Below are 18,990 nucleotides of genomic sequence, written 5' to 3'. Positions count from 1 at the left end.
GGGGGCCCCCGCCTGAAAAGGGCCCTTAAAAATCGTCCTTGCGCGCTACGCGCGCTCGGTTAATATATACACACAAGTGTAGTGCCCTTTTCAGCCTTTGAGCACCTGCCCCTCTAAAGTCCTGTGCACGTCCCTGCTCTGATGGATGTATTGAACATGAATATACAAGGTATAGAAGACCCAGAACAATCAATATGTTGGAATATGCATGGTTCCATGTATTGGCATCCTTTCTTCTACATTAACCGTAATCTCTTCTACAGTTTCTTTCGTGCAGGCCTATTTCATATCCCTGCAGTGCTTGCAGGCTATTATTACCATGCTTTATAATTGCCATAGAATGTGATTTTTTTAGGGTACACATCCAAATGTATTGGTTTTACCAAATGTAAACCAGTGATGGAAATCTCTTAATTTGTACAACCAATTAATCTGATCATGTTGTACATTAGTCCTATATATGTTATATACTTTGTGTAGATGGGTTAATGTGGTGCATCGTATATGCAATGCAGAATATGAAAGGATGTGAATCAGCCAGAGGGGCTGTAAGGACAGAGCCTCTCTGGTCAGCCATCTCTACTCACCCTCCTGCTGGTCATATGAGGAACTGTCAGATTAAATGCGGGTGATGCTGTTATTCCTTTGAGTATCAAACAACAGCCCACTGCCCACTTGGTTGGTGTTATTAAGTGACACTGAGTGGAACGTAACAAATCCAATACGTGATTGCAAATATCCTTTAAGATCGACGTTAATTTTTATGAAGCAAAAAATGTTTTTGTTAGAAATACTCAGAATTGAAGGATGCATAGGAGTTGTGGTGTGCATAAAGAACATCCACTTTTCTTTTATCTTGGCATGTCGTTTAAACGCACCTCAATCATCAATGGAGCGAGTATTTCCTGCGATGTACAAAGTGCACATGAAAGGACAGCACTTGGGCTCCAATCGATCTTACCATCCTATACGTTGGTGGGTTGAGAACCAAGACCCAAAGCAACAATCAAACTACAATAGAGGTCATGCAGAGAACAAGCATCAGCACATGCTGCATAATACATGTCATAATAAATCATAGCTGGTGTTTATCGCTGGCCATAAGCAATGGGATCCGGGCATAGATCATGATCCAGGGAAGGCCAGCTGTTGGGACGTGTGTTTTCTGTAGGCCCAGGAATCTTTGCTGCAGGGGTCCAGCGCTGACAGACAAGCTTAACACGAGGTCCGTCAGGTGTTAATCTCATGGGCCATTTGGAGATGCTACAGTTAACATGCTGGAGGAACTCGAGGCAGGCCAGCCGAGGGAGAACCCACCCCGCAGTGAGCGGAAGGGAGAGAGAAAATATATGGGAAGGGAAGAGAAACTATGGCCAAAAGATTCGACTTAAGCTGAGAAAAGCTGCGGTTTGCCTGGGTAGGACTACAAAGATCCCTCACTGTCAAGACTGGAGTCTTCTCAAGTTCAGATGAGCTGTCAGCAGCTGTCTTGAAACGGACACCGCAGCAGCAGGCCGGAGACCCTACCCAATTCTAAAACAGGCAGGAGGGGACTTGGAGGACATGAGGAATTGGGGCATAGCATGGCAGAACTGTACATAATATCTGAAATACTGTAGAGTGTTTTGTGAGCAACCCTCAAGCGCCGAAGGTTCCCTGATGGCAATATTGTACATTTAATTTCTCTGCAGAACATTTGGTGCCACTGTCGCAGTCATTGAGATTTCAAATTTCACACGGGGAATATATTCTCTTGCTAAACGTAGATACTGTACCACTGTACCACAAGGCCAGGGTTCCAGGCAGTGCAGGAGTTGGAAGGGCTGGATGTGTTGGGGGGCATTGCTCTCTCGCCCCGATGAGCAGGGCAGGGGGCTGGAGGCCACTCATCTCCTGTGACATCATTGGTCAGAGGACCACAGAGCCCGGAGGTGTAGTCACCCAATCATTCCAATACATTCTGGCGTAGCTAGGGGCTGCTGCCCAACTGGTTGGGAATTAAACTCAACAGTGCAATGCAGCAGTGTGCCTTCTGTTCAGCATGGAAACCAAACCTCACCCATTAACCCTCAGAAACGAGCGAGAACTATGAGTAACTGAAATGCAATTAGCCAAGACTGTAATGAAGATTTCTAGCATTTCTGACCACAATGCCGGTTAGAATCCTAAATTCCTAATGTACAGTCCCCCTCCCAATCATATGTATATACTCTAGTCAGGATCTATGGGTAACTACTGTATATTTGCATATCGTATATATGTCACAAATGTAACAGTACTATATACCTGTGTCATGTATGTCCCTATGCCATAAATGTCATGATGTCATTCATATATGTTGTGTATGTCATAAATGTCACTATGAATTGAAAATGGGGGACCCTGATGTAAACAAGACAAACATCTTTCTCTGGTCTGCATCCCCTTAACAATTGTGTGTATTGAGACGTACTGTATTGTACCCATTCTGCAATCTGTTAAATAAAGTTTTAATTCATTCATTCACATCACAAGACACGTTTCCTGTAAGTTCTACAGGAGGAGAGGACTAGTAATAATACTACACTTTATTTGTATAGCACCTTTCATACAAGAATTGCAGCTCAAAGTGCTTCACAACAGATAAAATTAGCACATAAAAGTGCAGACATATAAAATCACAGTTTTTCACATTAGGATCCAACATCCCAATAGGCCACCTTGTTTATGATGCAACAGTGCAGTGCAATACAATTGTTCTGGATTACTGTTTAACAGTTTAAAGCAGTCTTTACCTTCCCTGTTTGGTATCCAGTTTAAAACCTGACAGTCTTCCCTCCTGTTTGATGCCCATTTTTCTGAACCTGCCTCTCGGGGCAAATCTCTCTCTCAGGGCGCAGACGCAGTTCCCTATCTCGGGGCGCAGTTCGCTCTCTCAGGGTGCAGTTGCCTCTCTCGGGCGCAGTTCTAGGCCTGGGTCCCCCACAGTTTAAAAAACTTGACAGTCTTTCTTCCTGCTTGATACCCACACAGTTAGATACCGAACAGTTTAGAACCTGTAATAAAAGTCAAATAGAATGGACAGAGTAAAATAGTGCAATCTACAGTACAATCAGCAGCAGAGTTTATTAAAAAGCTATGGTGAAGCTTTTTATTTTTTTTAGCTTATTTAAAAAATATATTTAGAGATCCAGCTTCCTTAATGTCCATAGGTAGTGTTCCATAACCTTGGTGAATAGTTTGCGAAGGCTGCGTTCCCGATTCTCTTTAGGGTGTGGTTTGGAGCCTTCAATAGACCAGTATAGTAGATGATACCAATATTCTAGAAGGCACATACTGTAGTTGACTAGAGAATTTGCAATGTAGCTTGGTTCTGTTCCATTTAGTGTTATATATAAGGAGGACCTTGAAAACGATTCTATGTTACCGGAAGCCAGTGCAGGGTAGCTAATACTGGACTGTTGTGGTCTCTCCTCTTGGTTCTAGTTAGTAGCCTAGCTGCTGAGTTTTGAATGAGTTGGAGTCGTTCTGTGTTTTTTTTGGTGGGGCCGGTAGGGAGTGCATTGATTGATTGATTGAAAACTTTATTAATAGATTGCAGAATGGGTACAGTACAGTACAGCTCAATACATACAATTGTTAAGGGGATGCAGACCAGAGAAAGACTTTCGTCTTGTTTACATCAGGGTCCCCCATTTTCAATTAATTATAACATATATGACATACACGACATACAGATAGACAGTATTGCTACATCTATACATTTATGACACAAAAAGAGTAAAAAAAAAAGATATATACATTTGACGACTAAACTGTACATTGGAGGGGGGGGGGATTGGGTAGGTGTGGGGGGGAACTGTACATTGGAGGTGGGTTGCAAATACAGTACTGTTTGTGATACAAAAAGAGTCCAGAAAAGATAGTATATACATTTGACGTAGAAACTGTACATTGTAGGAGGTTGGATAGGTGGGGTGGGGTTGGGTGGGTGGGGGGGGGGGGGAACTGTACATTGGAGGTGGTTGGGGTGGGGGGCAGTTGGGTAGGGGGTGTATCTTGTAGACCAGGCCCATTGCAAGTTGCTGTACTCTGTCGTCTACTCTAAGCCATCCTAGGTTGTCAAAGTGGGCAGGGGTGAGGTGGGTTCTAGGAGTCAGGTCAAGCAGTAGTCTGACCAGTTTGTTTTGAGATGTTTGTAATTTAGTTTTTAGTGCCTTTGAGGTGCTTTGGTACCATGAGGTGCAAGCATAGTCGTAGTGCCCTTGAATGAGTGCTCCTGCCAGAGTCTTCAGGGTATTCTTGTTTACCAGAGAGGAGATCCGGTACAAGAATCGAGTTTGTTGGTTGACTTTTTTTTATTACATTGGATGCCATTTTGTCACAGGAAAGATTAGCCTCTAGGATGGAACCCAGGTAGGTAATTTCATCTTTCCTTGTGACAATATTGTCACCCACTGTAACTGAGAAGCCGTCGGTCTTGCTGAGTTTGTTATTTGAACCGAAGAGAATGGACTCTGTTTTGCCCATGTGTAATGATAGTTTGTTATCGGCGAGCCATATGCAGATTGCCTAGTTCCGAGCTGAGGGTTTTTTCAACCTGTAACTTGTTCTTGTCAGAGACCAGCAGGGCTGAGTCGTCCGCAAACAGGAACAAGTTGCAGTCACAAGCTGTCACATGTAATTTGCATAAATTAGGAACAGTAGCGGTCCTAGTATGCTTCCTTGTGGAACACCACAGCTCACTGGGAGGGGGGGGGGGGGGGGGGATAGGGTACCGTTTACCTCCACCATCTGTTCTCTCCCCTCCAGGTAGGATTTTATCCAGCTCACTGATAGACTATCAAAACCAATTGCTTTTAGCTTGTCAATCAGAATGGTGTGATTGACAGTGTCGAAGGCCTTTTGTAGGTCCAGCATGACCATGCCGCAGTATTTGCCCGCGTCCACCTCTTGTTTGATGTGGTCGTTCAAATAGAGAAGGCATGTGTCAGTGGAGTGGGATGTTCTGAAGCCAGATTGGAATTCGTAGATTAGATTTTTTCCCGCGAGGTACTTTTCGACCTGTTCGTATACTATTTTCCCCATGACTTTCGAGATGGAGGTAAGGATAGAAACAGGGCGGTAGTTGCCTGGGTCTAATTTGCTGCCCTTTTTGTGCAGGGGTGTTACTCTCGCAATTTTGAAGTCCTTGGGGACGTGTCCCTGTTTTATGGAGAGGTTTATTATGTGTGTGATGACTGGGGTGATGGCGGCTGCTGAGTCTCTGAGGAATTTGGAGGGGATGTTGTCATGGCCAGTGGCCTTGTTCGGTTGGAGGGCGCTCAGTTTTTTGAGTACCTCATCCGTTGTTACCATTTCCAGTTTGAAGTAGTCTTTGTGGACCCCTAGGTTCTTGTAGTACGCTACTATGTGTTCTACCCCATAATTCCCTGAGTGGGAGGGTAGTTTGTTTACCAGTGTTGTGGCTATGTTTGTGAAGAAAGTGTTTAAGTAATTGGCTACATCCAGCTTGTCTGTGATGAGCGTGTTGTCCGTCTTTATGTTTATGTTTGAGAATCTGGTTTTAAGTTTTTTACTGCAGCCTAGTTGATTATTGAGTAATTTCCAAAGTTCACATGGTTTGTTTTTGTTTTCCTCAGTTTTGTCATTGATGAATTTTTTTTCACAGTTTTGATCATGGAGTTTACGTCATTTCTTAGTCTGTTTCTTTCTAGTTTGAGTTCAGTCACATGGGCTTGGAGTTCACTGCTTGTGCTTTTGGTAAGCTTTGACTGTCTTTTTTTTTTTTTATTATTGCAAAACAAAAATTATTAAAAGTCAGTACTCAACACATAATCATAATGAAACTAACAGACAAGGTGGCTAAAATGACATGCAAGTACAGAACAGAAAACAAAAAAAGAGTCTATAATAATATTTTAACGTATATAGTGTATATCCAACAAAATTACCAATTATACAAATGCCTTATACAGGATATACCCCTAATACCTATTTTCTAAAACCCTACACACATATGCTCCAGCTCGAACCCCCCCCTCCCGGACCCCTCCTTGGATAGTACCTCCATTATCCCTCACTCTAACCAGACACTACCATTATAAGCTAGCTTTTATTCTCTCCACCACTTCTAACCACATTGACATTTTGGATTCGTTGAGACCCAGAATTCTTGCTGTACATATTTCTTGATAAATCACATCGAGATATGTAAGAGACCAAACCTTCCTGCACATTTTTTCCGGTTGAAACCAGCGTGATGCGATCAGTTTTTTAGCTACTGTGATACCCGATAAAACCAATCTCTTTAACTGTGGATTTACTCAAAAACACTCAAAAACATCATTCAATAGTAATACAGAGGGGTGTACTGGTATATTCCAAGATACGAGTTTTGATAATTGATGGGTCACATCTTTCCAGAATGCCTTAACTGGTGGGCAGTCCCAATACATGTGCATACATTTTTTTGCTTTGACTGTCTTTTACGAAACTCAGAGCATCTTTTGTCTCTGGCTTTCATAGCGGTCAGTATTTCAGTGTGCATCCACAGCTCAGCGCGATTTTTTACCCTGGTGGTTCTTAGGGGGGCCATGTTGTTTAGTATTGTTGAAAATTAGGTTTTGAAGCCAAGCCATGTTTCTTCAACCAGTGTACCATTGAGCTCATCTGACAGTCCAGGCTCTACAGTTCAAGGTTAAAGGCCTCGCTAGAGTAGGTTTTGAGGTCTCTAGATGTGACTGTTTTGTGACAGCCAGCCTTTTGCTTTAGCTTTTTGCGGGTACAGAATATCATATAATGATCACATGCTATAACCCCTTTATTGGAGATCTTGGACTTGTCATGAGGTCAATGGTAGTATTTTTTTTTTTGAACCTTCTCTTTCTCCTATTTTTCTCTGATTTTCTCCCCGACCCAATTTAGTCGTTGTGCCAATTCCCAATACCTGGTTGTTGTACGCATGTTCTCCGACGAGTCGATACAAGGGTGTCCTGATGTCGAACGCACGCTTCCTCCGAGACGCGCGCCGTCAAGCCAGTGACGCTCTTTTCATTTGGCAGCGAGGACTCTCATTGGTGAAGTGTAAGGCGTGGGAGGGCACGCTATCTCCACCAAGTCCTGCCCCGCTTAGCAAGCGCCGAGACCTGACCTGTAGGCGTCGCTGTCCACAACGCCAGATTCCCACCCGCCAGCTTTCCCACTCGCTAATAGTGCCAATTGTATTAGTATGAACGGCCAGCCAAGCTGGTAGCAACGCCGAGAGCTGGGCTCGAACCCAGCGTCTCCTGCGTTGGTGACTAGCACAATCTCCGCTAAGCCACCTGACCACCCGTCAATGGTAGTCTGAGTTGATTCACATACCCTTGTGGGTTGGGTGATTAGCTGGCTGAGGCCGTGTAGATCACAAAACCTACTGAAGGCCTTGAAGACGGGTGCTGCTTTATGGAGCATTATCCGTGTTCCAGTCCCCAATACGAATTTTTTCTACGCCCTCCACCCCGGCTAAACACCCATCAAGTGTGTCATAGAAGCCACTGTGTTCTGGCGGTCTATAGATTGTACCTACTAGTACTGATTTCGCCCTTTCAAATAAGATTTCAATCTCGTCATGGTTAAGGTCAGTACGGTTGATGGATTTGGTATCTTTGTGAATATACACACAGACGCCACCTCCATTTCTATCCCTCCTGACTATTGAATAGTTCTCGATTTCAATCTCTGGATCCTGTACAGATGAGTCTAGTTTTGTTTCTGTGAAACACAATATGTTAGCCTTACCGTTTAAAAAAAATTGTCTGATTTCAGCCAGTTTGGGTCTCAGGCTGTTTGTGTTTAGGTGAAATATATGAAGTCCATTTGTGTTCGTTATTTGGTTTATGTCGTTGAGTTCAAGGTGTTGATTGTCTGTGGTGTCTGGTTGACCGGGTGGCGGTAGGTGGGGGGGGGGGGATGGGGTCCTATGTCCATTGTTGTTAGCCCTGTTAGCTTTCTGGGTCCGTTGTCCATTGATGTTAGCCCCGTTAGCTCGCCGGCCATCGGGCGATGCCTCGCTGTTTGTCCCGCGACGTGCTGGGCGCCTCGATTGTGAACCCCGGTTCATTCCTTCTCGCTGTGGCCTCTCGTGGGTTCTTTTGTAGAGGTGGTAGTGGAGGAATGTTGCCGTTGATCGTGCATTACAGTAGTCAAGTCGGCTTGAGATAAAGGCATAGATCAGTTTTTCAGCGTCTTTTTGATTTATAAAAAGCCATACCGTAGCTATGTATCTAAGGTGGAAGTTTTTGTCACCTTGTTGATGTGTGATTTAAAGCTTAGGTCTGAGTCTATTATAACACCAAGACTTGTAACTTCGGGTTTGATCCAAGGAGTAAGTTGCCCCATATTGCTCTGTAACATTTCTCTTTTTGTTATAGGACCAACTACCGTAATTCCTCTAATAGTAACCCCGGCTTGTATTTGTTTCAACTGTAGCGGGTACCAGGCTTGTATTAGGAGGAGGCCTGTATAAGAGGGAGGCCTATATTTAAAATTTTCAAACGGATCATAATGAATAAATCAACATTTTGTGTCAGTTTGAACCCAGTAAAATGTACTGGGTTCATTTATTGAAACAAAGTACTGTATGAAATAGTAAACAGTGCAATACAGGTGGTCACTGGTCATTTCAACGTTTTTAAAGTGAAATCAAGTAACTAGCTCAGTATGCAGCTCAGTATATTAGTAACCCGGCTTGTATTAGGAGGCCGGCTTATAAATGCTTAGCTCAAGAGCGCACCCGGCCATTAATAGAGACCCGGCTTGTATTTGAGACCCGGTTACTATTAGAGGAATTACGTTAGTATAATTTCAGTTGTCCATTTGTTTATTGCTAAGAGGCAGTAGCACTGCTACCTAACAAATCAGCTATGTGGGTGGATGTGCTGTAGAATAATTGAGGAAAACACTGACAGATATATGGCACTACCAGTGTGTCTTGGTTAAAGGTACAAGCTGAGTAATGTGGCTGCCTTGTCAGTCCCGAGGCAAAAACACATCTCTCTCCACTGAGACCTTGGCAGATATTGTCTGGCTGCCCACACAAGCTGATGGCCATTTCATCTGAACCTGTCATTTTTTCTCTCCAGCTGCTTTCAGCAAAAATAATGTCCTTTCATTACAGTACATTTCTGAAGTATGCCAGGTTTATTCCCCCGGCAAGTAATCATGCAAATAAATATTTTCCTTCAGCTAGACCTTTTCTTTTTTTCTCCTTGTGAGCTAATTAAAAGGAGGCAAAAAAAAAGTACAGCAGCCATGGCTGGGAGCTTGTTGAAAAACATATTCATGGTGTACGCCACCGCTTCACTTCAAAATTGCAATATGCCAATCAGCTCTCATCATTACATGTCTAGAATTAAAGATGGCCAACAAAAGGACAATATGTTCAGAGTGTATTTGTGTTTTGTCAGTATAATATTTAGTTTTCTAGTACAAATTACAATGTGATAGGACACATTTTCTATGTCTTTGTAATGCAATTGCCATGGTGTTATTTCATTCAATATAGTCCATTTCCTTTCATATTTAAAATACATACCTTTGCTTGGATCCACGACAGTACATTATACCTTCATATTGGGTATACCTCCCAGCTCCACTTCTAAGCATTACTAACTAATTATTCTAGAGGTAATTATCCCAGTCAGTGAGAAGAACATGGAGAGACAGAAACAGGGTCCATGTTGTGATACAGAAAATGAGTTTTATTCTCATGTTAATGTCTCATAACATTTGATACAAATCACATTCTTTTTAACAAAGAAAAATGCAATCAGTACCTGGCATCTAGTCCTTCTTCCTAAAAATACAACCATTTCATGTTGCATCTATTTCATTTTATAACATACCATCTATTTCAGAAAAATAGTAACATTACAATTTTATGTAAATCTTTTTGCCCAATAGTCAAACTTCAGGACCGTTTTTCCTTTGAAAACTGTGCAAGAAGAAATCCCTTTTTTTCAATGATAATTAAAATGAGGAGGAATCTTTTTCTCTCTCTCCTAATTAACAATAAAAGGCCATCAATGAAATGTAAGGAACTGACGTGATACATAAAACATGTAAATTAGTTACAGTAGAATTTGTAGTACCTATTTTTAGTCTACTGAAAACCTAGGAACAGTAATATGTTTTAAGGTTCACAGATAAACAAGTGCAAAACTGAAATAAAAAGGATAAAGTTGCCAGTGGATTTTGGCACAATAAGATACAGGGTCTATTTCAAGGAAGGGCCAAATATTCAGACAATATTTTTTGCTGCTTGAAGAAAAAATAAAAATATATATATATATACAATTATTGTTAAACAGTGAAAAGTCACTAACATTTTAACGGATCCCAGGAAAATGCTTGAAGATATTACCCTGCACATTTGTTCTATAGTGTCTTTCTTCTTTACGAGTACACTGATAAGTGACTGACAACCAACCACGAAAAAAGAAAGAAAATAAAACTGTAAAAAAAAAAAAATGAAACATGCTAATACCTGCTAAGACATGACTTGACAGTTGAACTTTCCCAGGCCTATGGCCTAGTCAAAATACATGTAATATATAGTTTTTTTTTTGTTGCTTTTTTTCTTTAGAAATATCTCCATACTGTATTTGTTATAATCTATATCGTCTTTAAATATATGTGACAGAGAGATAGTGTGATAGATACACAGTGGTCTGTCTAGCCATGGAGTGCATTCTGAGGAGTTAACCCGTTGGTCGCTACTTCGGCCTACCCTCAAAACCTCACCATTGTCATACGCTCTTAACAGCACTGGTCCCAGAACAGCCCCTAGACAACAAGTGAAGAGACACTTTTGATTTTGAAGACAAACATTGTCTGGGAGATACGTTTTAAAATCGTCTCGTGTGGTAAAGTGACCAGGGGCTGATTTCAGATCAGGCGTTCTTTTTTTCTTCATTCCTTTTTTTTTTTTTACTTCTCCAAAGGCACTTCTGAAAGGCCCGTAGTAAACTGTCCATACACCCAGTTACTATAGAAACACAATGCATAGAACAAACATCAATGTGTGTGGAGGTTTCTTGGCCATCACTGCTGGCAAACTATTGTTCAGTAAAACCACTGCTACATAGAGGCTCTTCTGTGTCTTTGCAATTTTCGATACACAACACCAAACGAGGTGATGTCTGATCTTGGCATTCCATTTCTACAGCATCAATATAATGCTAAGTTTAGCAACTATGATTCAATCCACCTAAAAATAGTCTTTACAATTTTGACAAGAGTGTGTGTGCATGAGACATTGCTCTCATGCTCACACACGCATACACACACACACACACACACACACGCGCGCGCGCGCACACACACACACACACACACACGCATACACACTTTTCCACATCATTAGTAATCAAGTCATCAAAATGGGTGAGTGAATGTAGTGGAACAAACATGTCATTTGGTACACAGGTTCTGGAGAAAGGCTGATTCAGGGTCAGGGTGACTGAAGTTCATTTGGGTTGAGAGGGTGGGGGTCACAGACGGGGAGGGACACACACATTCAAGCAAACATTTAAAAACACCAACAATACTCAGACTCATCGTTTGACTGTAAACGGATGCTTACGATGCAGCATTACAAACAAAACAAACACCACCAGAGACCCTTAGGGAAGACTGAATCAACTCTGACGTTGAGAATCCAGTGCTAGTAGCCGGCTCCAGGATACATGGGAATAGTAGGAGGCTGCTGTTGCAAATCGACATAACAAAAAGAACAAAATAACGAGAGAGAAAGAAAAAAAACATCAATAATTTACACATGAGTAACTCACTGTAGTGTACCTATTGGTATAGTGTGGAAGGTTTTTAAGAAGCGTTGGTAGGGAGATGGGAGGTGCAGCTTGCTGTAGTGGCGGCCGGCCTCCTCTAGGGACAGCCGAGGGGAGTCCACAGGACTTTACTTTGTTCTTGATCAACTATAGTCATGATCTGAGTGCAAATGTAGGGGAGGGCGCCACCCTGGACAATACCTGCAAAGTCAACAGATTTGTCAGCGTACTGATGAGATGAAAATGAGTGCAAACGTTGCATGCAAGCCAAGATTAAGGTCAATTCAGATTCAGGAAGCAGATTTTCTTCAACATTCAAATATTGAAAAATCTATCCGTGAATGATTCCCTCAAATGTATTTGAAACCCTTAAAAATGTTCTATACTGAATAACTTCTGTATGAGAACAATTTGTATGGATGTGTTTTCTTGCACCACATTGTTCAATAAACTACATAAAATAGCTTAGCAGCATCTCTACACCTTTATCCTCATCGAGAATGCAAGGATCTATGAATATGCAAATTCATCACACATGCAACTCAATCTGTGCAGTCAAAGTGGTGCCTCCCGGAGGCTGCTCTAGAGTCTATTATACCAACCTGTAAAGAACTTGCTGTATTCTTGCTCTATCTTCTGTGCACTTTCAAACTGCTCCTTGGAATGTTTTTGAGATACTTTGTCCCGCAGGTACACCGGATCCTTCTGCTCCCTGCAGAAAGAGAATTAATTAATCAGAAACCCTAAAGAAAATGTTTAATGATTATCAATTTCAGAACAGAACAATAAAAGCGCTGATCCTCATCGACAGCCAACCAATTCCAATAACAGACTCCTTCAAGTTCCTGTTGTCACACGTGAGCAATAACCTGAAACGGGACCTCAATGGCAACATTAAATACAAAAAGCCCAACAGAGATTGTACCTCCTGATAAATCTTATAAAAAATTTAATAAGAAGCAGAAAACAGAAAACAAAAAAAGTCACACAAGGTCTACTGGTCAAATATTTCACGATCCAGAGCATCCCGTCACTATCGATTACCGTCTGGTACGGAAACACATCTAAGCACACAATAAATAAAATGGGCAGAATTATCCAGCCCAGGAGTTCAAAACATGTAATCCCTATCTGATGGATCAGATTTGTATTCATTCATTTCAACTCAGATTTGTATTCATTCATTTCAACTCATTATGAATTGAAAATGGGGGACCCTGATGTAAACAAGACGAAAGTCTCTCTCTGGTCTGCATCCCCTTAACAATTGTGTGTATTGAGCCGTACTGTACCCATTCTGCAATCTGTTAATTAAAATTGTCAATCAATCAATCAATCAATAAATAGGGATTACAAATTTTGAACTCCTGGGCCCAGGAGTTCAACACTTTTAATCCCTATCTGATTGGATCAGATTTGGATTTTGGGTAGTTGAAAACCAAAAAAACAGGATTTGGATCACTTTGATATCCGATCAGATCAGGAAATTAAATCCAAGCTTTAATCTGGATCAAATCTTCAAAACGGGTTGTTCAAACCGACAACACATGAATGGGATCAATTTGATCCCAAAAAACTGGATTATCTTGATCCCACCAGAGGGGTGGATTTCCAGTGGATTACCAGAGTAAAATGTACTATTCAATTAATTTTAAAATATGTTTCAATATAAATAAGATGGCAAAGTTTGTTAACTGAAATAATACAACATTTTTAGCCTTCATGGCAAATCGATTTAATTTAAAAGATTTTGGTCGCATTTGTGGTAGCCTATTTTGTTTTCAACCAAATGTTGATGACATAAATGTGTATGCTCATAAAAGTATCACAACAAAGATTGTCAATCACAAATGTAATTTAGATTAAAGAGAAAATATCTTCAATTTTTTTTATTTTTTTTTTTATTTTTTATTGTTGATCTTTTCCCCCCTCCATTTTCCTCCGATTTTTCTCCCATCCCAATGTTAGTCATATGCCAATTCCCAATCCCCTTCCTGGTCGCTGCGCACCTACCCCCCACAGTCAGATCATCTGGGAGAGTGGAGGCTATCACGTGCTTCCTCCGACACACGTCCAGCCAATCAACCGCTTCTTTTCACCTGGCAGCGCAGATCCTCCCTGAGAGGGCATAGCGTGTGGAAGGATCACACTATCCCACTCAGGTCCTATCCGCGCTTAGCAGGCGCCCCGACCGAACTGTAGGAGTCGCTGTTTACAACGACCCGGACCCACCCCGCCAGCTTCTCCCACCCTCTAATACAGCCAATTGTATTAGTGTGAACGGCCAGCCAAGCTGGTGACAACGCCGGAGCTGTGAGCTGGATTCGAATCCAGCTCACAGCTCCGGGGTTGGTGACGAACGCAATCTCCGCTACGCCACCTAACCGCCCCAACAATTCTTTTGTTGACAAAATCTGGCCGAGTTGTCTGATCCTGGATCACAACAAATGGGATTTAAAAATCTGATCGAATCAGATAGGGATTAAACGTTTTGAAGTCCTGGGCCCAGAGCATCAAAGATAGGCTGCAAACTCTCCACACTGGGCTCTGTGTATGACTATGTGTGTATGTGTGTATGTGTGTATGTGTGTATGTATGTATGCGTGTGCGCGCGTGCGTGCGTAACACACACACAAGATCACAGATGAGCCTCTCCACCCAGCACCTCTCTCAGCGTCTCCCCACAAGGTACAGGTCACTAGTATAGGAGGCAGCTAAGAGCTTCTTCCCCAAAGCCGTACAGTTGATCAATACACAAAAGTCGCTTAAAGGAACACGCAAACATTTTGGGAAATTAGCTTACAGTACCTTGTCTTCTCCAGAGAGAGACGAGAAGATAGATACCAGTTTCCTCTCTGTGCGTTCAGTAGAAAGCTATCTGGCTGCACGTTAGCCTAGCTTAGCACAATGAATGGAAGCGGACAGTGACGGGTAGCCTAGGCATTGTCCAACTAACACCTCTCCCGAAGGCTACCCATCACTGTCCGCTTCCATTCATTGTGCTAAGCTAGGCTAACGTGCAGCCAGACAGCTTTCTACTGAACGCACAGAGAGGAAACTGGTATCCATCTTCTCGTCTCTCTCTGGAGAAGACGAGGTAAGCAAATTTCCCAAAATGTTGGCGTGTTCCTTTAAGTCCTTCATGTTATGGTGTTGTATGTGCTGTATTGTTACAGCCATTCTATTCTGTACCGAGATTGATTCCACCAGCCTGGCCGTGTTGGTAATAAAAGACACTTGAAGCACGACAGCTAAGCTGTTGAAATGTTGGGTGATTAAAGATAAGCTAATGGAGCCAATGTGTGAGTGCAGGGTATTCCTGCACAGTATAATTTCAGTAACTATGCACCCTTCCTCGCTCTACATTATGTCCCATCATCTGAAATAATACAGATAATCATAAGAAATTAACTTTTACATCCACCGACTGATTAGCGTGTTGATTATACTTTGTACCATGAAATAGAATAGATTAGAACATTCAAACTAAAGATAACCTTACCAACCACAGCAATAACTGAGCAGCAATGTGGCTGGTGGTCATCAGTTATTATGACTGCATAATCCGTTCACTATCATCATCTCCAACATCAGTGAGACAAAACCCATTCACCATCTCCAACATCAGCAAAACAAAACTGGACAGAAATGGAGCCAGAATCAAAGACTGAACCATCTCCCCCTCGAAAGCAAGGTCGTTGTTTCAGGAATTACATAAAAGCACTGTGTAGTGAGTGAGAGTCAGGGAGAAAACACTTCCACTTCCGCAGAATGACCTTACATTAAAGTTGCAAAAAAAAAAAAAAAAAGAGGGCACGCTTAGCCAGCTGTTTGGGATTATGCAAGTGTGTGTGTGTGTGTGTGTGTGTGTGTGTGTGTGTGTGTGTGTGTGTGTGTGTGTGTGTGTGTGTGTGGTGGGAAGGGATGCTGTGACAAGCACGCCAAAGCGCTTGTACTCGGGCGGTGAATGTGGCCGCTTATCCTGCTGCATCAGCACCACAGCGCACACACACACACAGTGAGTAGCCCACCTGCAGAGACCCGGGTTCAATCTCCGGTAGCGGTACTATATGTAACGGAGGTACCACAAGTATCCATAAGTATAAGTGTTGTGAAGTGACTGTGGCACGTAGCGGTACTGCAAGTAAACTCACTCCCCCTTAAAAAGGCATCCAGACACATTACCAAGTAGTGAATTCACCTCTTGGTATAGTGGTCTGCGATGTCGCCCGCAGTGTGGCCGACCCGGGTTCAACTCCCACTCAGGGCATGTCAAATAAGACCGGTTTCATACATCTACTACTACTAATCCTATAGTAATGAATGGGGGTGAACTTCAGTCAAAAATAGTTCCTACGTGAATTTCTTTCAAACAAGGTCTGTGCATTATCTGTGTCCCTCCAACACTGTGCACCTGAGGTTTATCATGCATTGTCGATGCGGTTTTCCACCATAAATCCGCTGGCCGACATCTTTAGAATTAAAGGGAAGGATGTTTTAAAGAGGATGTGGGAGACATATCCATTGAAAACACTGTCACACAAAACCTACAAGAAACATGCCCGCCTTTAAGACAAGCGCTTTACATATTTCTGGGGTACCGTCAAAGTGCAGGGGTAAACATGAGTAGCAAATCACCAGTTCTCCTGCGAATCCTCTGCATTAAGCCTAAAGACTTCGTCTGTATACTACAGAGTAAACGTGGGGCTACTTACTTGATTTGCTTGGCGTTTTTGTAGCGGATAAAGACAACAATCGGATAGATGTGAACACTGTGGAGTCTCTCGATGGCATGGGGAGCAATGTCAAGCAAACAGTGGCAGTCCTAGTTCAAAGAAAACAAAAAAAAATATTACAATACAGCGTCTCACTTCAAGGAACACGAGAAGACAAAACTTATAATATTACAACAAGGGCTATGAAGGGGATTATTTTGTCCCATTTGACGTAACAGAAGAATTCCACTCCTACGATATCAGATTAAACCTCACCAATAGGAACACCTCATCACAGCCTGGAGATAAAAGACAAACGCGGTCGCCGACCCACTTAATTCTTAATTCTGATCACATTGGAAAGGAAGACGGTGGGTACCTTCTCTGCGATTTCCTTGATGGAAGCCACGGTGGTGACGTCAAAATGGCCGCTCCTGCGCTTGTAGTCGATGAAGAGGCAGTCTTTCACCCCCCGCTCGATGGCCTGTTGAGACGCCTTCATCACCTCTGAGGAAACGAAGAAGAGTAGATGCACGGTAAGGGAATGAGACTCTCCAAGGTCACTGTATCCCACATATAAAGCAGATGCACGGTAAGGGAATGAGACTCTCCAAGGTCACTGTATCCCACATATAAAGCAGATGCACGGTAAGGGAATGAGACTCTCCAAGGTCACTGTATCCCACATATAAAGCAGATGCACGGTAAGGGAATGAGACTCTCCAAGGTCACTGTATCCCACATATAAAGCAGATGCACGGTAAGGGAATGAGACTCTCCAAGGTCACTGTCTGTATCCCACACATAAAGTAGATGCATCGTTCAGGGAATAACACTCATAACATAATATGCCACAAACTGCTGGTTTCACACCGATAAACCTAAATCACTCCATTATAAGATAAGATATTCCTTTATTTATCCCCCATAATGTGACCCAAGTCTCTCCAGTTTCAGCAATTTAGTGGTAATATACCTACTTTTTTAAAAGTCTGCTCACCCAGAACAGTCTTGCTTTCATATCATATACCTGACAATATCTTTTGGACGTCATCACAACGTGACCGGCCGGCAATGATAAATGGATTAACTAATTGAACGCCAAAGACGAGTATACAAAAAAAAAGAAGAAAAAGAAAGTATTATACTAAACAGTTAGGCAGACCTTGGTGTGTGATCCCTGAAGCTCAGAGGGAATTGGAATTGAAATGACGATCAAATGACTATCGAATCCCGATGGGTATTAGGCAGTATCGCCTACCTTTTGAACTGGGCTAGTTTAGTGTGGGGGGCTCACACGCCGGAGTTGAGAGCACTCAAGCAGAGGTACCAATGGCGATCGCAAACTTTGAGATTATTATGAAGAGGACAAAACTATCACACTTATGGATGATAACGTGCGTTTTCACCAGACTACATTGGACTCAGCACTTCTGGTAAATCATAAAAATACTATAGTCAAACCGGCCAAGGAGGTAACATATTCTGTTCAACGCTCATGGTATAGTCGCCGCCGGGATAGCACTCCAGAGGCAACTGGTACCGGCAATGGCGACCGCAAACTATTGGATATTATTATGAAGAGGACAAAACGATCACACTTATGGATGATAAGGTGCGTTTTCACCAGACTATGTTGGATTCTAGTATTTTCAAACAGGCTGTTTGGATGTACTGGGAGGCACTCAGGTGACCTCCGTGGCACGATTCCTCGGCATGACCATCTCCCGGGATTTGAAGTGGGAGCTCAACATCACAGGCCTGCTCAAGAAGGCCCAGGGGAGGATGTTCTTCCTCCGGCAGTTGAAGAAATATAAACTGCCGAGGACCATGATGGCCCAATTCTACACGGCCATCATTGAGTCCATCCTCACCCACTCCATCATTTCCTGGTTCCCCGCTGCAGCGGCAAAAGATCTTGCCAAGCTGCAGCGGGTGATTCGCTCCGCGGAGAGGGTGATCGGCTGTCCCCTGCCCTCCCTCAGGTCCCTGCACGACTCCAGGGCGCTGAAGAGGGCGAGGAAGATCATGGCCGACCCATCCCACCCCGGTCACAGCCTCTTCACCCTGCTCCCCTCTGGGAGAAGGCAGAGGATCCCAAAGGCTGTGAAAGCTCGACACAGACTGAGCTTCTTCCCCTCAGCCGCCAGGCTGATCAATGCCTCAGGTTCCCCCCCCCCCCCCTCGGTACCCCCCCCCCCTCTGCCCCCAAGTGACACTGGCACAATGACATTGACTGCACTGCACTAGTCCGTACTGGATCTCTGCACACTTCACTTTATATATATATATGTATATATGTATTTTATTTATTGATTAATCCCCCACTGCACTGTTTTCGTTTCTCGTCTGTGTTGGTGTTTGTTTACTGTGAAAAAAAGAAAGAATGCATACACTGTATTGCTGCAACAATTACCAATGTGTTTTACACAAATGGCTCAATAAAGGAATCTGAATCTGTAACG

General features: G+C 42.8%; 1 protein-coding gene across 1 annotated transcript in view; it reads right to left on the bottom strand.

Moving 5' to 3' along the window:
- Nucleotides 1-9,697: 9,697 nt before the first annotated feature.
- Nucleotides 9,698-18,990, bottom strand: part of dlg5a (discs, large homolog 5a) — a 148,764-nt gene continuing 139,471 nt past the window's right edge. The window contains exons 30-33 of the mRNA XM_084321008.1: nt 16,905-17,032; nt 16,526-16,635; nt 12,413-12,522; nt 9,698-12,011 (exon numbers count right to left, since the gene is read on the bottom strand). Coding sequence (XP_084177134.1) covers nt 11,908-12,011; nt 12,413-12,522; nt 16,526-16,635; nt 16,905-17,032 — 452 coding nt within the window. The 3' untranslated portion in view covers nt 9,698-11,907. The remainder of the gene's footprint in view (nt 12,012-12,412; nt 12,523-16,525; nt 16,636-16,904; nt 17,033-18,990) is intronic.

This window comes from Notolepis coatsorum, assembly GCF_963971535.1.
Source record: "Notolepis coatsorum genome assembly, chromosome: 9".
Lineage (NCBI taxonomy): Eukaryota > Metazoa > Chordata > Actinopteri > Aulopiformes > Paralepididae > Notolepis > Notolepis coatsorum.
The sequence above is the reverse complement of the archived record's forward strand: the minus strand, read 5'-3'. Positions and strand labels throughout refer to the sequence as shown.